The sequence below is a fragment of the Hemiscyllium ocellatum genome, chromosome 11 (genome assembly GCF_020745735.1).
Source record: "Hemiscyllium ocellatum isolate sHemOce1 chromosome 11, sHemOce1.pat.X.cur, whole genome shotgun sequence".
NCBI classification, from domain to species: domain Eukaryota; kingdom Metazoa; phylum Chordata; class Chondrichthyes; order Orectolobiformes; family Hemiscylliidae; genus Hemiscyllium; species Hemiscyllium ocellatum.
The window spans coordinates 51,578,885-51,606,577 of record NC_083411.1 but is presented as its reverse complement, the minus strand read 5'-3'; the positions used below and the strand labels follow the sequence as shown (position 1 = coordinate 51,606,577).

Here is a 27,693-nt window from a genome sequence, read left to right as displayed (position 1 = left end):
TTCTCTATTTCTGTGTTTTTAAATGATTACAAAGGTGTCATCCACATATCTGACCCAGAGTTTGGGTTAATTTGCGTTTTGTTCTAATCTTTGCATTACAGCTTCTGCTATGAGTCTAGAGATGGTGAGCCCATGGGTGTGCCATTGATTTGTTCATATATTTGGTTGTTGAATGTAAAGTGTGTTGTGAGCACAGGTCCAGTAGTTTGAGTATGCCATCTTTGTCGATAGGTTCAATGTCCTATTGTCTGTTCTGTATGTTCAGCAGGTTGGCTATTGTTTCTCTGGCTAGGGTTTTGTCGATAGAGGTGAACAGTGCCGTTACATCGGATGAGACCATGGTTTCTTCCTTGTCTATGGTGTACTACTATTATAGGACAAGCCAAACAGAGAACAGCCAGGGAATTCCTACAGGCTTGGCACTCATCCACAGATTCAATCAATAAGCACATCGACCTGGACCCAATATACCAACCACTGCAACGGACAGCTGGAACTAACAACCGGACGCACCAGACTCAAACCACTACAAATGCCGGAGGAAAGAAGCACTTTACAGGAGGCTCCCAAACACTGATGATGTCACCCAGACAGGGGACAAAATGTCTGCAACAAAGAACGGTAGGTCAGGCAGCATCCAAGGAGCAGGAGAATCGACATTTCGGGCATGAGCCATTCCTGAAGAAGGGCTCATGCCCGAAACATCGATTCTCCTGCTCCTTGGCTGCTGCGCTTTTCCAGCGACACATTGTCAGCTCTGATCTACAGTCCTCACTTTCTCCCTCAGGGGAAGAACAGCCACATAAAAGTGATTATATAGGCCAGAATTGATTAACAATTAGCAAACTGTTAATTGCAGGATAATTAGCAAGCTGGGCACCTTGCTTCAGTCACGTAATGTCTGGACAGTGTCAGTTAGTAAATGATAAGCAGGCGTTAGTAGACAAATAGGTCATTGCAAAGAGAAGAATAGCTCCATCCAAAGAGAAGAATTTATCAGGTATCAGTACAGTTGCAAGGCCAACTGCCTTAGCCGGGCATGAGAAAACACAGACTTTGAGCAAGCAAGCACTAAGATGAAATTTAAAATGGTTTCCAGGCTTTTAATATGTGACAAAATAGCTGCAATGAATCTAACAACTCTCCCACATTCAGACAGTGCACAAATTGAATTCATGCTGTGGCCATCTATTTGCATTGCAAACCATCCAGCCAGCCAGCTGAGCTAACAAGATCCTTCAGTGTGGGGCTGGAACAGCACAGCAGCTCGGGCAGCATCAGAGGAGCTGGAGAATCGACGTTTTGGGCAAAAGCCCTTCATCAGGAATCTGCCCAAAGCTTCAATTCAGGTTTGGGCTTTTGTCCAAAATGTTGATTCTCCTGGTCCTCAGATGCTCCCTGACTTGCTGTGCTTTCCCAGCACCACACTCTTGACTCTAATCTCCAGCATCTGCAGTCCTCACTTTCTACTAACAACGTCCTTTACCTACTGTAGGTCCGATTATGACCTCGCTGCTTCAATCAAATTTCATTTACTCATTGTCCCTATCAGTTTCTCCCCCTTTCCTGCCATACTATCAACCATTCCTTTGTCTAACTTTCTTTCTCTCCCTTTGGGCTTGGTTAGCTCATTTCCGTCATCAGCTTTCGTACAGTTTCTTCCTAGGTACTATCAGTTCTGAAGAGAGGTCACTGGACTCAAAACATTAACTCTGCTTTCTCTCCATGTATGCTGCCAAGACCTGCTGAGTTTCTCCAACAATTTCTGTTTTAAATCAGCCATTTCCTCTCTTTTCCCCAGGCTGCCACCAGTGAACGTGTGCGTGAAGGTGACGAGAATGTGGAGCGAGGTAACTGGTCCTCGAAGATTGACTACTTGCTCTCAGTGATCGGTTCTGCTGTGGGTTTGGGCAATGTATGGAGATTCCCGTACCTGGCCTACAGAAATGGAGGAGGTATTGTCATGAAATCCAAAATACAGGGGAGAAACAAGCACAAAGACAACAAGTAAATGGTGTAAAAAAAAATCACATTCAAAGAACCAGAGAGCATTTTTAACTTGCGGTCTCCAACGGTTATGCCATCCGCCCTTACTCAACACTAGCACTGTGATCAAGTTTCAAATATAAAAACAGTATGTGTGCAATTTAACAAAAACATACAATCACAAACAGGCACTACAAAAATAACTTTTGACAAGATGGAAGTTGCTGCTGACTTCAAGACATGCAAATAGTGACTGGTGGATTACTGTCGCAGGTGGTGTCACTTGTGATTTCCTTTGGAGAGCACACAGGAGAACTGAGGACAGCATCTCAGAAAGGGCTTCAATTTCAAACATTTTTGCTCCACTGAACCTTTTGTAGTAACTCTAACTTATTTGTGCTCAACAGCATTTCAGTAAATTTGAGAGGGTAGCTGAGATCCTGCATTGAAAGTATTGTTGCCAATCGAAATGATTAGATTAGATTCACTACAGTGTGGAAACAGACCTGCTAAAGAGCAACTCACCCAGACCCATTTCCCTACGTTCACCCCTGACTAATGCACCTAACATTATGGGCAATTTAGCAAGGCCAATTCACCTAACCTGCATGTCTTTAGACTATGGGAGGAAACCGGAGCGCCCGGAGGGCACCCATGCAGACACTGGGAGAATGTGCAAACTCCACACAGACAGTTGCCCGAAGTGGGAATTGAAACCAGGTCCCTGGCGCAGTGCTAACCACTGTGCCACCCATATAGTGTATGCACTTAACATCGCTATTCAACTAATGATCGTCCATACTACTACTGCTCATGTCAAATTATGCATCTCACAAAGAATCAGAGAATCCCTCCAATGCAAATAGAGGCCATTCGGCCCATCATCTCTGCATTGTTTATCCCTGCATCCCTGCGTTTCCCGTGGCCTAACCACTTGGTCTGGACATCCCTGAAGACTAGGGACAATTCAGCATGGCCAGTCGACCTAAACTGCAGACCTGGAGAAAGTGAGGACTGCAGATGCTGGAGACCAGAGCTGAAAATGTGTTGCTGGAAAAGCGCAGCAGGTCAGACAGCATCTAAACTGCAGACCTTCAGACTGTGGGAGGAAACCAGAGCACCCAGCGGGAACTCCTGCAGACGTGGGGAGAAGCTGTAACCTCCCCACAGTGTGAACAGCCCGGATGTTGCCGCTCTCTAAACTGGGAATCCCGGTGTGAATAGTTGATAGGCAGAAGGATTCCAGCCGCTATCTCTGTAACTTTCCAATGGGGGTAGGGCAGTAAAGGCCAGATTTAACTGTGGGAGAGCCGTCACTGGAAGTAATTGATGGACAGGATCGGGGTAGTTTATATAATGAGGAGGATGTTGATTGAGGGAGTGTATTCCCACCGGTATTTACAGACTCACTCCAACAACACAAGCCGCACCACGTGACCGTCGTTCGTTGGGTCTCGCGCGCTCCAATTCGAACTCCTGGCCGTTGGCCACCAGCTGCTGCGGAGCGCGAACGCACGTCAGAACTACAACTCCCATGAGGCATCGCAGGCAGTCCATCTAATACCAAACGTTGGACTGCACTGCGCAAGTGCAGGGCTGGCTAACGGCACCGTGGGTAATGTAGTCCAAACAGGATGTGTTGGCGGAAGTCTTGCGAGGAGAGTCAAAAAGCTAACTGCAGCACTGAAAGGCGCAGGAAAATGGTGTTTTTGATGTTATGAACAAAAGGGAATAAGAATGAAGGGAAAAGATAGTGAAAGTGCCTAGAGGCGGAGGTTGCTAACCGTTGTGAAGTAGCGATTGTACACATTGCTCAGAGCAAAGTCAAGATACAGGCTTGTGGGCAAATGGAAGGAAACTGGAGAGGGCAAACAGGGCAGCGCTTATATAGTTAATGGTAGGGCCCTGCAGAGTGCTGCTGAGCAGAGACCGAGGGATGCAGCTTCACAGTCCCTTCAGAGTCGCAGGTAGACAGGATTGTGAAGGAGGCGTTTGGTACACTTACCCTCATTGGTCAGTACATTGAGTATAGGAGTTAGGATGTACTTTGTGACTCTCCAAAACATTGGCCAGGCCACTTAGGGTCGTCTAGTTATCATTGTTGATCGTCAGGATAAACTCGTCTGGACAGTGGTGAGACCACTTATGTAATACTGTACTGAAACCAATTCTGGTCACTCTTCTATAGAAAAGGCATTGTCAAACTTGAGAGGACACGGAAATGTTGCTGGAATTGGAGGGCTTGATCCATTGGGAGAAGCTGAATAGACTGGACAAAGTTAAAAAGCACAAAACTAGGTTATAGTCCAACAGGTTTATTTGGAAGTACTAGCTTTCAAAGCGCTGCTTCTTCATCAGGTGAGTGTGAAGGAGGACAATTTTTAAAAACATTCTTCTTTGGAAATAGAACCAGTTTTACTCAAGATTGGGATACAGACAGACTCAAAGCCTCACACCTATAAGGTGGTAAAAACAATGACTGCAGATATTGGAAACTAGATTTTGGATCAGTGGTGCTGGAAGAGCACAGCAGTTCAGGCAGCATCCAAAGTGCAGCGAAATCAAGGCATTCTCTGAGCTGAGATGTCACCTGTTGTGATAAAACCTTAAGTTATCTGGAGAATGTGACTGAAAAGAAGTTCTGGGATTTACATATTAAAGAACCGAAACCAGCAAACCCATTCAAAAAGATGAAAAACTTAACAATCTAGGTGTGTTCAACATATCATTGTGTCACTATAATTTTTTGCTATACATTCTGTGTCATAGGTCCTGATTCATAACCACCTGATGAAGAAGCAGTGCTTTGAAAGCTAGTGCTTCCAAATACCTGTTGGACTATAACCTGGTGTTGTATGACTTTTAACTTTGTCTGCCCCAGTCCAATACTGGCTCCTCCAAATCATGAATAGGCTGGGCATTTTTCCCTAGATTATTGGAGTTGCGGGGTGACCTTAGGGTGGTTTATAAAATCATGAGGGGCATGGATAGGGTGAATAGCCAAGGTGCAGATGTCCAAAACTAGAGGGCAAAGGTTTAAAGGGAGTGGGGAAAGAATTAACAGGGAATCCAGGGGCAATGTTTTCATGCAGAGGAAGGTGCTTTTATGGAACAAGCTGCCAGAGGAAGTTGTGAAGGCTGATACAATTACAAAACTGGAAAGGCAACTTTTATATCAGATACATGAGGAGGAAGGTTTGGAGGGATATGGGCCAGACATTAATGGGACTAGGTCAGATTGGGATGTCTGGTTGGCATAGACGAGTTGGACTGCAGTGTCTATATCTGTGCTGTATGACTCAATGATTCTATTCTAACCACCAGGTCGTTGTACCGCTCCAGTCTGAAATCAGGTCCTCAAATCATGTAGGCGTTTGAAGATACCATGCATGGCCATCTGTAGTTTCCTGCTGTGAGAGTCAGCACATTGCACCAGTCAAGCTTCAGTCATGAGGGCAGGAATGTAACATTGGGCTGGGTGGCAATATCTGAAAGACAGTAAAGGCTTGCACACAAGGGTGAAGAGTTCAGTGGTGTAAAGCTGGCTTGTGAAGATTTTTGGTGGTTTTTATTTATTGATTAATTTTGGTGCAGGGATTTCCTGGTGGAAGAGTTTGAAATGAGTGTGATGCTGGTGAATGATTGGTGTGTGTTAGGGTGGGGAAGTCTGTGTTCATTGAAGGATAGCCTCACAATCTCATCGTACCCATGTCGATGGGGTCAATGTCACCTTGTCCCTATCTCCTCTTTCCAGTTTCTGACCCTTCCTCTTTCCAAGACAGGAAATGGTGCACAGAGGTAACTTTGCAGCTCTCCAATGGCCAGGACGAAATGGAGAATGTGGTGCATCACCCCAAACTTGGAGAATCTCTCTGACACTCCTGGAAAGATTGCCCTCCTTACAGGAAGCCTTATGGTGTCACACTGTTTTGCTACATTCATGATTCTTTTCCCTGGTCCACAAGCATGACAGAAACAGCTCTCCTGAGGAAAATGGAATCAATGTCAGTAGCATCATTCGACTGCACTGATTGTATTTTCATTCCAAGCTTTAATCCTATAAAGAGGCCCTTTCCAACCTCCTGGCCATTGGAATAATGCATTTTCCTCCTGACAGTCATTCTGAGGCTGCCAAGTACAATTATCAAAGTTAAATAAAAGCAAAATAACGCGCATGCTTGGTGCGTAAAACAAATAGAGAATGCTGGAGAAATCAGCAGGTGTGGCTGACCTAAGGTTTTAGGAGCAACACTGTTGTATAGGTCCCTGAATGTTGATTGTACACAGAATCTAAATACAAAAAAGATGCAATCTACAATCTGCAGCCACAGTCTTCTGTCAACAACATTTCATTCCAGTATTAATACGAAATGAACTATTAGTTATGAAACCTGGTGACATTAATATTCAAGCAATTTATTTGACTTTCCCTTTTCTATATTTTGCAGGTGCTTTCCTTATTCCCTACATTCTGATGCTGACAGTCACTGGGATGCCAATGTTTTTCCTGGAAACTTCCTTTGGGCAGTTTGCTAGCCTTGGACCGGATGCAGTGTGGAAAGCTGTGCCCATGTTACAGATTAGTGTTCTGAGCAGTCTTGATTTGGCAACAGTTTAAATGAGCAATTGTGTTTTATACCCATGAATATAGTCACTATATTTACTTCACCAGATGTTGGTGTTAGATCGCCTTGCAGAGATGTTGTTCACAATTAAAACAGTGGAATATCCCCTTTCACTGTTTCAAATTCACTTTCTGAAACGGTGGTAGAGGCAGGAACCACTACAGCATTTAAAAACAGTCTAGATGATCACTTGAAACACCAAAGGATACAAGGCTAAGTGGTGGGAAATGGGATTAGAGTAGATCAGTTCTTGATAACTGGTACAGAAACAATAGGTTGAAGAGTATCTTCCTATGCTGTAACACTGTATGACTTGATGTCATTAATTGAGGTAGACAGAGTGGAGATGCTGGAGAGATCCGTTTATTGACTTCTGAATTTGACAGAACCTATTTGTAAAAATGATGTTGTAGGTGATTCTGCTGGGATCTGCAAGAACCTCTGAAACTTGAGTGAGTGAATTAGTGAAGACCCTTTCCAGTATAATTATCTTAAGGAGATGTTAATGGAACAGGGGAGTCTCCTTGTTATCCAAACTGGTGGAAGACCTTTGTTACTCCACGTTCATAATGTAAGCATGTTTGTGTACTATTTTCAAACAGATAGCTTTGCAATGAGATTTAAGTAAAACAACAGTTTCCTGTAATAATCTCGTGTCCCTTGATTTATAGGCATAAATCAGTTTCAGCCTTGGGCAAGCTCAACTATTGAGTTTTCATTGTCGTTTGGGGCAAAGATTTCTGAATATTCACTGCCCCTATTTTTGATTGATTGATGAAATTCCAAAAAATTACAGTCCAAAATGACTCACCCTTTATTGTAATATAGGAAACCTTCCTCCTGCGTTGACCATGTCAATCCCTGCAAGACTTTTGTATGATGGCATTAGATCACCTATCATTCTTCTAAACTCCATCTGCAAATTTGGAAATATGATGTTGAACCCTGACTGAAGAGTCATAATGAACTCAAAATGTTAACTCTTTCTTTCTGCACGGATGCTACCAGGCCTGCTGAGTTTCTCGAGTGTTCTGTTTGTTTCTTTAAGATTCCCAGCCTCTGCAGTATTTTGTTTTTCTTCAAATCATTCCTACAGATTATAAATAGCTGGAGCCTAAACACTGACCCCTTTGGAACCACACTAATTGAAGCTTACTAAACAAAAATTGAATCAGTTGTTCTTATACTCTTTCATGTCCATTAATCAGTTCTCAATCCATGCTAATATATTCCTTCCCCAACTCCCATGTGCTCTAATTTTTTTCACTCCAGTGTGGAACCTTTTTGAAAACATTCTGAAAACCTAAACCGACAACATCTATCGGTTCTTATTTAATATATTATTTAGATCCTTAAACTCTCCCAGGTTTGTCAAAGATGATTTTCCTTTCCTAAATCCATGTAGACTCTTCCAAATCCAATCATATTTTCTAAGTGGGTTGGAATTGTGTCTGCTTCTAATGGATCTACGTTTGCTTTTGCTGTTCTATTCCTTTTTACATGTATATAAAAACATTTACACTCTGCTTTTGTTTCTCACTTGTTTAGTTTCATAGTCCATTTTATCAATGTTTTCCTTGGTTCTCCTTTACTAAAATGCTCTGAATCTTTTATTTACTTTCTTTTTGACACTTTACAGGTGTCTTCCTTTGATCCATTATGATCTTAGATTTGTTTTGTTACCTGCAGTTGGAACACTATACTTGGGAGGTTTCTGTGCTTTAAAAGAATGTATTTTCATTGCTAATTACAGAGAGTGAAATTAGCTGGTATGCCTCCCACCTCATCCAGGCAGAATCAGCAGTGAGCTCAGAATCCAAAGCGAGCCTTAAAGCACTACAGGTGGGCACTTATGAAACACCATGAAGAACATCCCACCCAGTGATGATACCAGACAACTTGATTGCTATAAGAAAGGAATCACGCTCCTGCCTACACCAACTGTTTGATGGTGTGCACAGTGTAATACTGTGGTCAACTGAGTCTTTAACAAATCATTTGACCATTAATTATTTGTGTATGATGAGAGAGTTACTGACTTTAACACCCACCAATGCTCCATGCTTTGGGAATGAGGTCAGGGAGTGTACAGGAATGTTGTGGATTAGCCTACAGTTCCATATAATATCTATCCCCACCAAAAACATATGCTGTTGTGACCTGTGGTATTCCATCATCTTTGTTTGTCTTTCAGTGTTAACCATTAAATGTCTACTGTCGTACCTTTCATTTTGGGTCGTAATCCACCCATAGCTAATCTTTATCTTCACCGTTTATTAAATCCCTTTGTTTATATTTAATATAATCATTTTTGATTGAACTACATCACTTTCAAACTCAATGTAAGATGCTATCATTTACTCTATCTTATAAATAAGCCAGTTTATTGCACACAAAAAAGGACAAGAAACAGCAATTATAGTCCGCTGTACAAGAACTAATTGAAATGGTCTTTTCCAACTGTAAAAAATAAAGAGTCAACCTTTTTATGAGTTATCATTAAATTCTTCATTCCAGATTTGTATTGAATTCAAATTTTGCCATCTGTTATGACAGGAATCGAACCCTGGTTCCCAGAACATTATCTTGGTCTCTGGATTAACAGTTCAGCAATAATACCACCAGGCCGTTTCCTCCCCTTATAAATTATCTGTAAGGTGCTTAGAGATGTCTTACGTTTATGCAAAAGACTATAAGTGGATACCTTTCTTATTTTCATTCACAGTGAAAGGTAATGTCCTCGATGTTCTCGCCTTGCTGTTAAGACATGCTGCCTCATTGAGTAGTTTGCTGTTTGCATAGGATTCGGAGCAGCTCCTTTGCCTTTGGTATGACACTGGGACAGGCCAGTAAAATCTCAGACTATTGGCTTTATTAGTAAATTATTTCTTAGATCAACATCCATTTCAATCCCTTCTAAAATACATAACTGATGACAGTATATCTGGAATCCTGAAAATCTCAGCCTATATTGTTCAGGATTTTTGTTGCAAATGCAATGAAAATGCGACATTTGAAGTTGAATGACTCAAGATTTTTACATTTCAATAATTTAGAAACATATCTATCCAAATTAAGGTTCTTGGAATTAAAGTACAGCTTATACTCATCCATCACGTGCACACATAATCCTCTGGAAATACAAACAACAACAGAAATTGCAATGCCAACTGGCAACTAGATAAGATTGATTTTGTCTACCAGCTAATTCTGTGAGGAGGAATGGTGTGCCCTTATTCAAGAAGGGCTGTAAAGAAAAGCTTGGGTACGATAGATCAGTAAGCCTAACATGTATGGTAGGTAAGTTGCTTGAGAAGATTCTACGGGTTAAGGCGTACATGCGTTTGGAAAAACGGTTTGTTTAGGAGTAGTCAGCATGGTTTTGTGAATGAGAGACTATGCCTCACAAATTTGTTAGCAACCTTTGGTGAAGTGACCAGGAAGGTGGTTGAGGGTGGGGCGGTAGACATAGTCAAAATGGATTTCAGTATGGCCTTTGATAAGATTCCACATGGTAGGCTGCTCTGAAAGGCTAGATCACATGTAATCCAGTTGGAGCTGGCACATTGGATCCACAATTGGCTTGATGGTAGAAAGCAGTGGGTAATAACGGAAAGCTGCTTGTTGGACTGCAACAAGTGGAATGCTTCAGAGGTTGGTGCTTGGCCCATTACTGTTTGTTATCTATATGAATGATTTGGATGAGAATGTTCAAAGCGTGATTAGTAACTTTGATGACGACGCTAAAATAGGTGGTATAATGGAGAGTGAGGAAGGTTATCATAAATTGCAACAGGACCTTGATCAGCTGGGAGTGGTCCGAGAAATGGCAAGTGGAACTTAATATAGATAAGCGTGAGGTCTTGCATTTTGGAAAATCAAATCAAGGTAGGAGTTTCATGGTGAATGGTAAGGCTGTAAGGAGTGAGTGGAACCGAAGGATCTTAGAGTTCAGGGATTCCCAGTTTACTGAAAGTGGAGTCACAGGTAGATAGGGCAGTGAAGAAGGCTTTTGGCACACTGGCCTTCATCAGTCTGGCCAATGAGTATAGAAATTGGGGAGTTATGTTGCAGTTAAACAGGACATTCGTGATGCTGCGCTTGAAGTATTGTGTTCAGTTTTGGTCACTTTGTTATTGGAAATATGTTATTAAACAGGAAAGAGTGCAGTAGAAATTTACAAGGATGTTGCTTGGACTCAATGGTCTGAGTTAAAGGGAGAGCTTGGACAAGCTAGGACCTTTTTTCTTTAGAGTGTAGGAGACTGAGGGAGGATCTCATAGAGGTGTATAAGATGATAAGAGGCATAGGTAGGGTGAATGCTCTGTCTTTTCACAGAATTGGGGAATTGAGGGCCAAAGGGCATCAGTTTAAGGTTAGAGGAAAAGAATAAAAGGGAATAAAACTGAAGGGCAGCCTTTTTCATAAGGAGAGTGGTATGCATATGGAATGAGCTGCCAGTGGAAGTGGGTATATTAACAACATTTAAAAGCCATTTGGACAAACAGATGGATAGGAAAGAATTAGAAGGATATGGGCCAAGTGCAGGGAAATGGGATTAGGACAGATGGACATTTGCAATTTTTGAGAAGGTTAGTAGCTCAGGTTGTGGTTCAGGTTGTAAGTTTGCTCGCTGCGTTGGTACATTTGTTCTCAGACATTTTGCTAGGTAACATAATCAGTGAGCCTCTGTTGAAGCGCTGGTGTTCTGTCCTACTTTCTCTTTACGAGTCTCAGTCTGTCATGATGGGTTATATCTTCTGGTTCTTTTTCTAAGTCCAAATGGGGTCCAGATCGATGTATTTGCTGATGGAGTTTCGGTTTGAATGCCAGGCTTCTAGGAATTCCCATGGGTGTCTTTGTTTAGCCTGTCCCAGGATGGATGTATTGTCCCAGTCGAACTAGTGTCCCATTTCATCTGTGTGTAAGGATACCAGTGATAGTTGGTTATGTCTTTTGGTGGCTACTTGGTGCTCGTGAATCCTGTTGGCAATTTTCCTGCCCATCTATCCAATGTAATGTTTGTTGCAGTTCTTCCAGGGTATTTTGTAGAGTGACATTTTGGTCAGCATGGGGCAGTTTGGGCCAAAGGGCCTGCTGCCGTGCTGTAGGACTCTATGGTTCAATGTCTCTTAATTTATTTCAAAACAGTTTCAAAACTAATCTCATGCTTCTTATTTAATTTTAAGGTTTGGGCATAAATACCATTGTATTTACAGCATGTGACAACATTTCATATACCTGTGTCCTCGCCTACAGTCTGTACTACCTGTTTGCATCCTTCCAATCATCATTGCTGTGAGTAGAGTGCTTCAGTTGGTGGGGAGTGAATGAAACATGCAGCAGGACTCTCAAAGGGACAGTGCTCAATTCTGTTGGGACTGATTGCTCATTCTGTCAATCTGAATGAGTGAGAGAAATGGACAATCGTTTTGCATAGAACATCTTGCATAGATGTCAGTAGCAAGAATATTATTGAGTCATTGGATTTCCAAGGATAATCAACGATACCTTTTTTTTAATATAGCGTAAGCATTCATGAAAATAATAATTTCTATTGCCGGGAATTTAGTACACTTTGGGCTATAAATATACATTATATCAGAACAGACAATTGTAAATTGTCTGAATTCTGACTTAAATTTCAACGTTTTCATTAACTTCAGTGTGTTAAAATTGCTGACTAATAATGTTCTGACAGCAGGGAATTGTACTGCACAATTTGTCTGTGCCCAATTAAGGTGAGATGCAAACATCTTGCTGCCTGCTCATCAATATGGTTGCCAGGATCACATCGGGTTTATGACGCAGGAACAGACCATGTGCCAATTGAAATTCTGCAATTCAGCAGGGGAGAGTGAGAGTTGCAGAAGCAATGTGTAAATGTCAGGTGGTCTCATATTTGTTCCCCTCATATAAAGCTGGTATTTTTTGCTCTTGAATACAAGGCATTCTGCTGGCCTTCTGACAGACACTGCTCTGTGATGGCACTGTACAACTATGATGGTCATGGGCAATACATGATTGGCTGGCCACACCCAGTTGAAATCAAAAACTATGGGGTTGGAAAAGCACAGCGGGTCAGGCAGCATCAGTGGGACAGGAGAGCCGATGTTTTGGACAGAAGCCCTTCTTTCAGAATGGGGTTTATGCCCGAAATATCAACTCTCGTATTCATCAGATGCTGCCTGACCTGTTGTACTTTTCCAGCAGTATGGTTTTGGTCTCTGACTCTCTGGCTTCTGCATTCCTCACTTTCTTCTACGTCTTGTTGGGCTAGTTGAAGAAGGGTCAGTGGAAGAACAAAGGTTCTGCATACACCATTTAACAATTAATTCCTAAAACGTTTTCTAATCTAGGCAGCAAAACCCCAAGATACCAGCAGAGTCAACTCTTACCAGAATTGGCTGCTAACACAAAAAGTTATTTCTTGCCTTCAGAGCAACTGCATTCTATCCCTCTCTGTCCCTCTCTGTCTCTCACTCTCATTCTTGCTCTCTCGCTCTCTCACTTTCTCTCCATAGTCATAGAGACGTACAGCAAAGAAACAGGCCCTTCCGTCCAACTTGTCCATGCCGACCAGATATCCCAACCCAATCTACTCCCACCTGCCAACACCCGGCCAATATCTCTCCAAACCCTTCCTAATCATATGCCCATCCAGATGCCTTTTAAATATTGCAATTCTACTAGCTTCCACCACTTCCTCTGGCAGCTCATTCCACACATTTACCACCATCTGCATAGAAAAGTTGCCCCTTAAGCCTCTTTTATATTTTTCCCCTCTCACCCTAAACCTGTGTCCTCTAGTTCTGGACTCTCCAACCCCAGAAAAAAGACTTTGTCTGTTTATCCTACCCCTCAGCCTCTGACGCTCCTTGGAAAACAGCCCCAGCCTATTCAACCTCTCCCTATTGCTCAAATCTCCAACCTTGGCATCATCCTTGTAAATCTTTTGTGCACATTTTCAAGTTTCACAACATCCTTCCAATAGGATGGAGACCAGAATTGCACGCAATATTCTAAAATTTGCTTAAAAATGTCCTGTAAGCTGCAACGTGACTTCTCAACTCCTGTACTCAATAGTCTGACCAATTTGATTTTCAGTCAGTTTTGGGTTTGGTTTGTTGTTCATGATGTCCTAATTTCTGAGCAGAGCCATAGTCTTCCCACCATTCTCCTCTCAGGAACATTTTAGTTTCATTTTAAATGAGGGAAGGTTTGTAAAACATAACTATGACTCCTGTAAATTGGATCTACTCCATCATCTGTAAGTGTGTTACTGTTATGATAGAATCCAGCATTTTGCCCACTAGGCTAACCGGTCTATGCTTCCTTCTTTTTTTCTGAAATGGCTGGACTATGTTCATTAATTTCAAAATCTTTGTCAAATCGCAATTTCACCTCTCTCTGCATCAAATGGGCATATTTTTCTTTCGTCTAATTGTTTCAGATTCATATACCCACAGAAACATTTAAAATCTGCTTTCATGTCTCTCTTGTTAGCCAATTCTGATTTTCATTTTTCTTTTCTTGTCCTTTACTGAAGTCTTCAATACCCCAAACCTCAGCTCACTACCGTTTAGGGCAATATTCTTAGATTTTAACTTGCATTGAATGTTGTCTTTACGTCTCTTTGTCACCACAGTTGGACTACATTTTCTGTGCAGTGTTTTTGCCTTAAAGGAATGTACATAAAGTGTGGATTTTACATTAAATTATATTTATCGTAGATTGTCTTCAAATTCTACTTCTGCTTACCTACTACCTCAACTTTTAATTGAGTTTCCCAGTCTATCATAGTTGACCTGCCTGCTATTTAGATACAAGGCCCGAGATTTGACTGATTGTGAAAGCATTTCAATGTTAAACTATTTCATATTACTGTCAGTCAGTCTTCCCTAGAGACTCCTTCTCTACAGGGGTGTTAATTAGTCCTTTCTCATACAGAATGCTTGATCCAAAATTGCCTCCTCGTTGATTCGTGAACACACTGATCTAGGAGATCAATTGCGAACTTTCTCTGTACTTGTCCTGCAAGCTGTCACTGCTATTAATGTTTGCCCAGTCTATATGAAGAGTAAATTTGTCAATGATCAATGATTACCCAAATTAGATGGAGCACAAGTCTCCTGACATTCACTCTACCCTACTCTGCAGCTACTGTTGGGGGCTGTGTAATAACATACGCAAGTGCTTTCTCCCCCTTGATTTTACTGAGATCCACCCAAACTGATTCTAATTCTTGATTTCCTGAGGTTAGGTTCTTTCACTCTACTGTCATTATCCCAAAATTTTGTTGTTCCTTTGGTATTGATACCATTTCAAGTTAGAGTTGCAAAGTCATAACAGTTTGGAAATGGACCCTTTGGTCCAACTAGTCCATGCCGACCATATTCCCTAATTAAACTAGTCCCACTTGCCTGTGTCTGGCCCACATCCCTCCAATTCTTTCCTATTCAAGTATTTATCCAAATGTCTTGCAAATTTTGTAACTGTATCTGCATCCATCCTTCCTCTGGCAGTTCATTCCACATACGAACCACTCTCTGTATGAAAAAGTTGCCCCTCATGTCATTTTTGAATCTTTCTCCTCTCATCTTTTAAAAATATACCCTTAAGTTTTGAACACGCCCACACTAGGGAAGAGACTATTGCTATTCACCTTATCCATGTCGCTCATGACTTTATAAACCTCAATAAGGTAATCTCTCATCCTCCTACTTTGCACAAAAAAGTCCCAGTCCACCCAGTGTTTCTTTATAACTGAATCCCTCCATTCCTGGCAACATCCTGTTCCACCTTTTCTGAACTAATGATATCAGCAATACTATTTATTGTTAGATCATAGATAATTTTAATTGGAACTCATAAATCATCTGGTTTGTCTCAAGTGCATTTGAATTGGTGCTTTTATCAAACACTTCTTCCTACTTCTTTCTGACACCACTTTCATCAGTAATGCCCTTTCTTTTCCAATCTTTTCCAAATGCAAACATTTCAGTTTCATCCAAAACACTGCTGCATCTCATTGTCTTGGCATTTCCTTTCTTGCCTTTGTATGTTCTGAAACTCCTAATCTGTCCTGCTGCTGCCACCGTCCAACACAATTTGTGTTTGGTTCATGTTCTATCCCACAAATTAGAACGTAGAAAAGAAAAGAAGCTTACCAAATAGGGAGAATAAACAGATGAAAATTGGGAAAACTGTAGTTGCAGTTTATGGGATCATGTGATACTGATGAGGTTTATGCACACATTGTGTGTGCTCAGAGGACTGATTATTTTTCTCTAGTATCATTATCCCAGAGTTTTGTTCTTACTATGGTATTGATGCAATTATGAGTAATAGAGTCATACAGCATGAAAGCAGATCCTTTGGTCCAACAGTCCATGCCAACTGTGTTCCCAAACTAACATGCTTCTGCTTGCCTACTTTTGGTCTAAATCCCTCCAAACCTTTCCTATTCATGTACTTATCCAAATGTCTTTTAAATGTTGTAAATGTACCTGCATCCACCACTTCCTGTGGCATTTCATTCCACATCTCTGTGGTTGTCCCTTATTTCATTTTTAAATCTTACTCCTCACATTCAAACGATGCCCCCTAGTTTTGAACTCACCCACCCTAGGAAAAAGACCCATCCTGATAAATGATATTGGTAACAATGTTTGTTATTAGGTCATATATAAATTTGATTTATACTCATTGATCTAATTTATGCTAAGCACTTTTTGCAATTGAATTTGTGCTTCTAGCAAGCACCTCTTCCTTGCGCCACATTATTCACTAATGCCCTTTCATTTCCTGTTTTTCCTAAATGCACACATTTCATTTTCATCCAAAACACTGCTCTCTGTCAATGCTGTGCATTTCTGTTGCTGCTTTTGATTTTTCTGAAAACTTCTACTTTCAAGTCTGTCCGTCCGCTCTCATTGCCCAATCATTGTGTGTCTGTTTGAAATTCTGTCTCCAAACCAGAAAGTAGTAGAAACAAGGTTTACTAAATAGGAGGAAGAAACAGAAGGAAATTGGCAAAACTGCAGTTGCTATTTATGGGATGATATGATGCCGAGAGGTTTGTGCACCCTGATCGTGTGCACTCAGAGGTTCATTCAATAATCACTCTTTCTGTTTAAGTTCTTCACTGAGCCTTCATTGGAAATATGTTGAAGTCCTGTAGTATACTCTTGTCCATGTTCTTGCCAGTTCTGAAATCTTGTGTGATAAATCAACAGTTATTGAAGTCACGCTTAATAATTGAATGCAATATTATCAGTGACAAGCAGTTCAAAATCCGTGAAATTGACCATTGCAAACAGAGTGATTTGCCCGAGCTGGGCTCTGTGTGAGTGCAGCGTACAGACTATAACTCTGTGTTCTGATCCATCTGTAATGTTGCCATGCAAAGGGATTAAACTGATTCAGACAGAGTGGAACAATGACCTTAATTATGTCACTAGAATTTGAAATATAAGAATTTGAGCAAAAAACTGGAAATAAAATGTTGACTTCATTGAACGTGACCAGGAGACTCTTGAATTGTTGACTGTACCTCATTGGCAGACTGGTCTATAATAAACTGTTTTATCTTAGCAAATGCGGTTGTCCGTTAACTGCCATCTAAAGAGGCCTAATGACCTGCACAACTAAGATTAGCAGTTAATGCCTGCCCTCCTAATAATCTGTACGTCCTAAGTAAGTAAATTATCCTTTAAAAACTTGTTCCATAATTTCCAGATCCAATCTGCAATTTCTCTCTGGACAATGGATATTTTGAAATTGTTAATATAACATGGCTGCAGACAAACAATGAAACTTGTCGAAATGGATCAGAAATCTCCATTCCTCACCATGGTCCGAGTGAGCAATACTAGGAGTAAGTACGTTTCAGAGAGCTACACCTCTAATCTGCATAGCTGGGCCAACAACTCCTCCTGGGATAGTTCGTTGGTAAATGAGAGAGAAGCTGTTTGATTGCAGTCAAGATTTACATTATTCTCCTCTTGTATACTAACAGGGGCTCCTGCTTTAGTTTGTATTTCCCTGGTTTGTAACACCGCAGCTTTCCTTTTAACAGGAATTTAAGCAGTGTAGATTTTATCAAACAAATATTTATTTTCTTATATATTTGGGTTTGAAGACCGATCTCCCTTTCTTTGAATTATCAATTGAATATAGTATTGTGTTTAACCCATAATCCAGGGAAATTTATGAGGGAAATTGGGAGTGAACAAATGTTTAATGATATGAAGGAGCTGAATTCACTGGGAGAGACTAACCCAGGGAGTTTTAACAGAGCAATGTCAGGCTGTCAATGAAGCACCGTCAGGAACTCCTTCAAACCAAATCAGCCCACAAGGGAATCACATCAGCATTGACTATTTAACAAAGCTTTATTCCTATAAAAAATGAGTAGAATGAGAGACAATATTGAAAACAATACCAAATTTAGTCTCCCTTAATACCATTCAGACCCTGGAATATAGTTTTAAGAGGATGTTAACAACAACTACTTAGATTTATATAGAGTTTTGCCCTTAACATCAGTGACAAAACTGAAATATGTTACAAGGGCAGAAAGAATACGTAGAGGCTCCTCCAGCCTGGCGTTCAACACAATCTGATGAATTTCTGCTTAGCCTAGTGCTCAGAAAGTGACCTTTTATCCTGAGGCTAGACTTCCATGTTCTAGATTCTCCAGTCAAACAAAATAAAGGGTGGGATATTCTGTTCTCAGAGCTGGTGAAAAGATTGGTAGATGGGTGAACTTGATCGGGTGAGAGGCAAAAAAGTCACATTCTCACTGTTTAATTAACCTTCAACAAATAATTTCTCCACTTTCAGGTGCTGGGTTAGTTACCTCACCAGCAAGTTATGAGTACGATGGATCATGAGTAAGTCTCAGCATTTGCCTTAGATTACACAGTGTATTTTATTACATGACAGTAACTACGTACAGGTTACACTAATCCTTAATGCATTTTGATTTATGATCAACCATATGCAGCAAAGACATGTGTATCTCCATCAGGAGACCAGTTCAGACTCCAATTGATTCCTAACCCAGAATTGTGGGACATCAGCAGATTGGGTGGAGATCAATGTAGCTGAAACATTAACTCTTTCAGAGTGTTAGTTTATACAGTAGACACCCATGAGGATCCACAGACTGATGTGGGGTTGTTGTACTGCACTGCGCGTGCTTCCACAGGGGTCATTCTAAAGCAGACCACAGTATTATGGACGAGACCAGACCCTTCTAAGATATAGTAAAGAGATAGCCTCAACCCTACCTTTAATATTTATTTCCAGGCTAGTGTAAGGTGCTGTCTTCCAGATTTGATTTGATTAGTCGACTACTCAGCATTAATCAAAACAAACATTATCCTTATGACGCAATTAAAATACAAAAATAAATGGCATAACTTTAACTGTTTTGAAATACTTAACAGGATGATTCGTATTTAAGTAAAACATTATCAACTGTTCCAATATAAGGAGCATCCCATAAACACACACTTGACAAGGCAATTTAGTAAAACAGTTAAAGTTGTCATGTGCTGCCTCTCTCCTGTCCAACAGAACAAAATACTGAAAGAAATAGTCTACCTCCTATTATTTCAAAGAGGAAGCCTTTCACCCAAGACTCTAACAGCAGAGAAGTCAAGCTGTTAGCTCAGCAGCAGAAGAAACCATCTCATGAACTAAAAGAAAAGCTAAACCTTTCCTGGGTCTGTATGAACCCTTCACCCATTTATGCCTCTTTTGTCTCATGAAAAAAAACGCTGAGGGATATTGCCAAACTATTTACCAACTGTCTGCCTGCAGCAGACAGTCTGGTCTCTGTGGCAACACCTCTCTGCAAGAGAAACAGCAGATAATACATCTCTCTTAAAGGCACAAAACCATCACAATCGGGCTACTGAGGAAGATACTTCAACCGATGAAGTACCGTGCTGTAGACTAGAAACAATGTGTCCGGCATCATAGTTGTTTGCATGTCTTCCACAACCTGACTTTACCAAAGGGTAATGTCTCAGAGGTGAAGAGATGAAAGAATGAGTTATTATTTGAGGAGGTAGCTGGAATTGAGGATGCTGTGATGGCCCAGGATGGCTCAGGTGGATATAAGGCATACATTACCATGATCTGATGAACTAGGGAGTGGCATGAATACCTCAATGCTGCACACCCCTCAGGGAATTGAACTACACTGACACATTTCTTTGACTGTTCTGTTTTTTATTGGCCAGCCTGCCAATTTAAAAACATTGCTGTCTGCTTCCTGTCTGTATTAATCAATTCTTCACATTTACATTCCAATATCTTGCTGCCTTCAATGATCAATGCGAAACAACTGCCAACAACTTTTAATCACGTAAGCTATTTCGAACAATGCCATTAAATCTGTATTACCTCTACTCATCACTTCTGCCAAAAAAGCATCACTTCATGTGTCTTTGGATGGAATCCCATTTGCCATCTACCTGTCCATTTGGCCTGAATAAACATTTCACAGAGGTCAAATATCTTTCTTTCAAAAGCTTCTTTTAGATTTTGAATGCTCCATTTTGATGTTTTCTTTTTGATTTTCAGGGGTTCCTTTTCCATTCTCACTCACACTTTCATTAGGTGATGCAGTCAGGCAGTAACATTATCTTCTGTACACGTGTTGACAAGTATGGAACTGAGACCTAACTCAAAAGCAGAATTTGAAGAATCCTCAATTATCATCCTCCATTAAACATATAATCAGCGCACCCACGATAAGCATTAATATTGTCAGCACAGCAGTATTTTAATCAGTATAAGGCAATAGGCAGAAGTTAGAAACTAAAGTTTCTTTCAAAAATAACTGACGAACACTGCAGCACAGAAAATCATTACCCTACCCTGTCCACACTGGTGAAGTCACAACTAACACATTTTCATTGGATATGCTTGAAGTTGGAGGATTTTAACCGGGCAGTTATTATCCTTTTTACTATATCTTAGACTCGATAGATTTTAATTTAACAATTTATCCAATATTGCTTTTAATCAAGCATCAATTCTTACTTGCATATTTGAATTCTAAACTTCTTCCAGCTGCCTTATGTAAATGTTTCCTAATTTCACTCCTGAAGGTTCTGTCTCTAATTTTCAGGTTATGCACCTTTGCCATAGACTCCCCTAAATTAATTGTTTGCTTATTTGATTATTTTTCTTCCCACTATAATATCTAATTAGACTTCCCTAGTGTTTCCTTCACTGACTAACACTTTGAAAAATCTTAAAGTCATGAAAAACACTATTAAAATGCAGCTGTTTATCATTGTTTGGGATCTCAGTTCATACAAAAAAATTGCAAGTTTAACTTTAACACAGTCCTTCCATCTCAGGTGTTCATGGTATGCAAAATAATTTGAGACATGTTAACACAAAAACAAACCTGTTTTTATTGAAATAAATCTATTCAGTATTCAATTATCCAAATAATAGTGTGCATTAGAATAATATCCACTGCTTTTTTTCCTGTACAGTCTTGAATTTACACAGCCTTAAGCTAAAGACGTCACATTTATTTGCAAGGAATTCATTGTCTCAGAGGCTTGACATTTTTCTGACCAACAGTAAATTTTTAATTGACAAGTTTAAAGCTGTTCTGTTCCCTTCACAGCCTTTTCCCTTTACAACTTCTTTTCTTCCTGGCCTCTACATTGTAGCCTTTCTCTCCTAGCAACGCCATTTCCCCTTTGTAGTCTCTACCAACAGAAACCACTGTCTTCTTGGCAGTGCTTGCCCCACAGCAACATCTCCTCATGGCAGCCTTGTTCCCATCAGTGTCTTCTCATTGCCTCTCTCATTGGCAGTCTCTTCCCCCAGAGGAACATCTCCCCAACAGCCTCTCACATCATTACTGTTGTGGTGCTCAGGATTATGTGCCCCCCACTCACATCTGCTTACTGCTCCTGCAATCACAGGCTGTTTCTCCCCCACATTTCTGCACTAGTCACCCTATCAGTAGCAAATGTGGGAGAAACAACACATGATTGGAGAGCAGCCCCTTCCAGATGCTGAACAGGGTTTCTTTTCTTGGTCACTTCCACAACTGAAATTTCCAGGTCTTTTTGGGCCATTCAGTATGAAATCACACATGAAATCTGTGCATTTGGAACTCATCCATGTAAAGCAGCAAGTTAGCATGTGTGCAGGGTTTGAGTTCAAGGCAGACGAGGAATGAAGCAAAAACGAAGGATAACTTAGGATTTATTACTAGAAATCATGAGGATAAGAAAATTATCATTAAGGTGCTTCATCTGAATGCTCGTAGTATTTGTAACAAAGTAGATGAATTAATGGCACAAATCATTGTGAATAATTATGATGTAGGCATCACAGAGATGTGATTACAGGGGTTTCAGGACTGGCAGTTAAATATCCAAGGATTTACAGCTTATCGAAAAGACAGGGAGGTGGGCAGAGGGGGCAGGTTGCCTTGTTAGTTAAGAATGAAATTAAATCTATGGCACTGAATGACATTCGGGTCAGATGGTTTGGAGTCTGTGTGGGTGGAGTTGAGGAACCACAAAGGTAAAAAAAAACATGATGGGAGTTATGTGCAGACCTCTTAACAGTGGTCAAGACCAGTAGCGTAAGATGGACTGGGAAATAGACAGGACATGTCAGAAAGGCAAGGGGGACTTCAATATGTAGGTGGACTGGGTGAATAATGTTGCCGGTGGATCCATAGAAAGGGAATTCATGGAATGCTTAGAGAATGGCTTTTTGGAACAGCTTATGATGGAGCCCACAAGGGAGCAGGCTATTCTGGACTTAGTGCTATGTAATGAGGCATAGTAAGGGAACACGTAGGAGGCAGCGAACAGAATATGGTAGATTTCAGTCTGCAGTTTGAAAGAGAGAAGGCAAAATCGGATGTAATGTTGTTACAGTTAAATAAAGATAATCACAGGCGCATGAGAGAAGAACTGATGAAAATTGACTGGAAGCAGAGCCTAGTAGGGAAGACAGAGCAACAATGGCAGGAGTTTCTGGATGTAATTTAGGACACAGTACAGAGGTTCATCCCAAGGAAAATAAAGATTATCGGGTGAGGGGGTGGGGGTGATTAGACAGCCATAGCTGACAAAGGAAGTCAGGAAATGTGTCAAAGAAAAAGAGAGAGTCTATAAAGTGGCCAGGAGCGCTCGGAAATCAGAAGATTGGGAAGAGTACAAAAACAAACAAAGAATAACAAAAAGAGAAATAAGAAAGGAGAAGATCAAATGAAGGTAGACTAGCCAGTAATATTAGAAATGGAAGTAAAAGTTTCTTTCAATACATAAGAAACAAACGAGAGGCAAAAGTAGACATTAGGCTGCTCCAAATTGATGTAGGAAGGCTAGTGCTGGGAGATAAGGAAATAGCTGAAGAACTTAATAAGTACTTTGCGTCAATCTTCACAGTGGAAGACACGAGTAATATCCCAACAATTAAGGAGAGTCAGGGGACAGAGTTGAGTATGGTAGCCATTACAAAAGAGAAAATGCTAGAGAAGCTAAAAGATGTAAAAATTCTTAAATCTCCTGGCCTCGATAGGCTACATCCTAGAGTTCAGAGGAAATAGCGGAGGTGTTGGTTGTGACCTTTCAAAGATCATTGGTGTCAGTGAAAGTCCCAGATGATTGGAAAATCGCTGTTGTTATCCCCTTCTTCAAGAAAGAATCAAGACATAAGATGGAAAATTATAAGCCGATTAGCCTAACCTAAGTTGTTGGTAAAATTCTAGAATCCATTGTTAAAGATGAGACATCTCAATTCTTGGAAGTGCAGGGTCAGATTAGAACAAGTCAGCATGGATTTTGTAAGGGGAGGTTTGTGCCTGACAAACCTTTCAATACTTTGAAGAGGTAACAAGTAAGTTAGACCAGGGAAACCCAGTAAAAATAATCTATCTAGACTTCCAAAAGGCCTTTGATAAGTTGCCTCATGAGAGGCTGCTGAGTAAGATGAGCGCCCATGGTGTTTGAGGTGAGCTACTGGCATGGATTGAGGATTGGCTGTCTGACAGAAGGCAGAGAATTGGGATAAAAGGTTCTTTTTCGGAATGGCAGCCAGTGACCAGTAGTGTCCCGCAGGGTTTGGTGTAGGGGCCACAGCTGTTCACTTTATGTTAATGATCTGAATGAAGGGACTGGTGGCAATCTGGTGAAGCTTGACGATCTTAGGAAGTTATGTGGACAGGCAGGTAGTACTGAGGAGGTGGGGAGGCTGCAGAAAGATTTAGACAGTTTAGGAGAGTGGTCCTGGAACTGGCTGATGAAATTCAAAGTGAGCAAATGTGAGGTCTTGCACTTTGGAAAAAAGAATACAGGCATGGACTATTTTCTAAATGGTAAGAAAATTCCTAAAGCCAAAGTATAAAGGGATGTGGAAGTGCTAGTCCAGGATTCTCTAAAGGTTAATTTGCAGGTTGAATCTGTGATTAAGAAAGCAAATGTAATGTTGTCATTTATCTCAAGAGGGCTGGAATGTAAAAACAGCGATGTGCTTCTGAGACTTTATAAAACTTTAGCTAGGCCCCATTTAAAGTAGTGTGTCCAATTTTGGGCCCCACACCTCAGGAAGGACTCACTGCACTGGAGCGTGTCCAGCGGAGATTCACCTGGATGATCCCTGGAATGGTGGCCTAACATACGATGAACACTGAGGATCCTGGGATTGTTTAGAGTTTAGAAGGTTGAGGGGAGATCTAATAGAAACTTGCAAGATAATGCATGGCTTAAAAGGGTGGACTCTGGGAAGTTGTTTCCATTAGGTGGGGAGACTAGGACCCGTGGGCACAACTTTAGAATTAGAGGGGTTCAATTCAGAACGGAAATGAGGAGACATGTCTTCAGCCAGAGAGTGGTGGGCCTGTGGAATTCATTGCCACAGAGCACAGTGGAGGCTGGGACGTTAAATGTCTTCAAGGCAGAAATTGATAAATTTTTGATTTCGCAAGGAATTAAGGCCTCCGAGGAGTGTGTGGGTACGTGGTGTTGAAATGCTCATCAGGTATGATTAAATGGCGGAGTGGACTCGATGGGCCAAATGGCCTTGCTTCCACTTCTATGTCTTATGGTTTGATGGTCTAAAGTTGGAGGCAATTTCTGTCATTGTCACTGCTCACCAATTCTTGAAGTCTGGTTTCTTCCGCAAGATCTTGAAGTACTATTCTGCATTCTGGAGTCAGGCTATTTAGAGTAAACGCAAATCAAATCATGGATCCAGTATTGATCCTTGGGATACACCACTGTATATTATCCTTCACTATGACAATAACCAATTCCTATAATTCATTGTATTCTACATTTAAGCCATTTTAAAACACAGTTGGACACAGGTCCTCCTATACCAGAAGCATCAGTTTTATTAACCAGTTTTTTTAATGTGTCAAATGTATTTTTAAAATCGATATATACAACATACATTGGATTTCCATCATCAGCATTATCCATTATTTCATTAAAAATTATCAATTAAGTTAGTCAAGTATGATCTGCCTTTTGAAATCATGCTGTCTATTCTCCATCCATGCTGATGTGCCCCCTTAACTCCATGACCATTTTATTTGTACACTAATCTTTTCTCCGACATAACTGAATACCTTTGAAAATCCAAATTCTTCATTATTTGTAACCAAGAAAGCATCTAACAAGTTAATTGAATATGATTTTCATTTAGTAAATATGTATCGTATAACATGTTTGTAATGGGTTGTTAGGTTTCTCTTGATAATAACATTAAAACATTTTTCCATCAACTGATGTCAGCTGCCTGGTCAGTCAGTTCCTATTTTCACTTTCCTGTTTTTTCTTGGAAAGTAATGGTACATTTGCTAATTTCACTGAGACATTCTAAACCATAGGGATTCTGAAACATATTCACTCATTGGTCCATTATCTCTGTAGATACCTCTTTTCAGATGAGGATGTACCCCTTTAGGTCCTGGGGATCTATTGGCTTTTCATCACTTAGTTTTTTCCAATACTTTTTCACTGCTGATATTAATTAGCTTAAGTTCCCTTTTATTATTAGTTCCTTGGGTATTCTCTCTTTCTGGCCTTGACTTGATATGGCATGAAATGCTGGTGATTTGCAACTATCACACTGTGACACTTTTATTCACGCCTATAACATAAAGATGAAATGTGGGTTATGCAGTACTAAAGGATTCAATAGACTTGTTATAGCTCCTCATATTTACTAGTGTACACTACAGTCACTGACAATTGTGCGTTTGGACTCAAGCTCAATAATCAAATGTACTGTAGTATGTTTCTCAGCATGTCATGCTGCAAGAGGCTAGAGGTCAGTAAGATGGAGACTGAGAACTTTGTACCACTATGTCACATGCCATGATATATTGCTGGCATCATGACCATTTTTCGAAATGGTATATCACACGTTGATGTTGAGATATAACCTGACATAACCGTTTTTTCCAAAGATAAGAGGTCGCAAACAGACAAATGAAACTGTTTTATACAGGTACCTGTTGTCCTGTTAATAATTATAAAAATATATTGAAACAGTATTAACAACATTAATAGAGTCATAGAGATGTACAGCACTGAAACAGACTTTTCAGTTCAACTTGTCCATGCTGACCAGATATCCCAACCCAATCTCGTCCCACTTGCCAGCACTGGACCCATATCCTTCCATAACTTTCCTATTCTTATACCCATCCAGATGCCTTTTAAATGTTGCAATTGTACTCGCCTCCATCACTTCCTTTGGCAGCTCATTCCATACATGTATGACTCTTGCATGAAAAAGTTGCCTCTTTGGACTCTTTTATACCTTTCCCCCTCACTCTAAACCTATGCCTTCCAGTTCTGGACGCCTCCCTCCCCAGGGAAAATACCTTGTCTATTTATCCTATCCATGCCCCTCATGATTTTATAAATCTCAGCCTCGGATGCTCAAGGGAAAACAGCCGCAGCCTATTCAACCTCTCTCTACAGCTCAAATTCTCCAACCATGGCAACATCCTTGTAAATCTTTTCTGAACCTCGGATAGTAAGCTGATAGGGGGATATGAGTCACTCCTCCTTTGACACACATGCCTTAGGTTGGTTTGACAAAGATCTGCGATCCATTGTCAGATACTACCTACTTTGATATGCCAAATAAACTGACAATGGTAGGAATTATTTACGTAATGCTTACACTCATCATATTACCAATTCATCAAACAGTTATTAGTTTAGTGAAGTTATCAGTCATGAGGATGTATCCTGCCCGTGCACTGTAAGCATGTTAGTTGCTATTTTTCTCCAGTGATTAAAAGGAACATTGTCCAGATGTAGAGGTTGCTGGGGTTGGTCAGTTTTGCCTTTAGCATGTGTCTCTGAGTTGCTAGATTTCCTTATTCATCTCAGACTTTTATCTATTTCATTAAGGAGTGAGGACGAAGCTGAGGTGGTGGAGGTCAGGTCCCAGATCAGTCACAAGCTCATTTAATGGTAGGACAGGCTCAAGGGGTTAAATAGCCTTCCTCTGTTCCTGTCTTCATATCTATAGTCAGGAAGTCAATGAAGGGGTTCCTGTGCATGGTAAAGCAGTCAATGAATCATTTCTTATGAATGTTTGTTTTTGAATTAAATTAGAATCTGAGGAATTTCATCAGCATTCACAGTGTGAACAAAATCTTGAAGATCCCTTGTGATGTGGTGGTAATGTCCCTTCAACTGAGCCAGCAGGTCTGAGTTCATTTCCCATCTGCTCCAAAGATATGTAATAACACTTTTCAACAGGATAATTGAAAAATACCTAGACAAAACCTGTTAACCTTATAAGGTGTCTCTGTGCAAAGACATTTGACCTTAGACAAACTGTTTTCTATTGTTATTTTGTTCAGTAAAGTGGTTTTACACCGTACAAGTTCAATCGATGAGACTGGGGAGATCGTCTGGTATTTAGCCCTCTGCCTGTTTCTGGCCTGGCTAATAATTGGGGCGGTGTTATCAAAAGGAATCAAATCTTCAGGAAAGGTAAATGATTAGTGCTGAGTAGAATTAAAACAATTATAAAAATACAGATTTCTATA

The 27,693-nt window shown here is 40.6% G+C and overlaps 1 protein-coding gene across 1 annotated transcript in view; it reads left to right on the top strand.

The window, feature by feature from the left end:
- Positions 1 to 897: 897 nt before the first annotated feature.
- Positions 898 to 27,693, top strand: part of LOC132819982 (sodium- and chloride-dependent neutral and basic amino acid transporter B(0+)-like) — a 95,949-nt gene continuing 69,153 nt past the window's right edge. Inside the window, exons 1-2 of the mRNA XM_060831917.1 lie at positions 898 to 918; positions 1,802 to 2,007. Coding sequence (XP_060687900.1) covers positions 898 to 918; positions 1,802 to 2,007 — 227 coding nt within the window. The remainder of the gene's footprint in view (positions 919 to 1,801; positions 2,008 to 27,693) is intronic.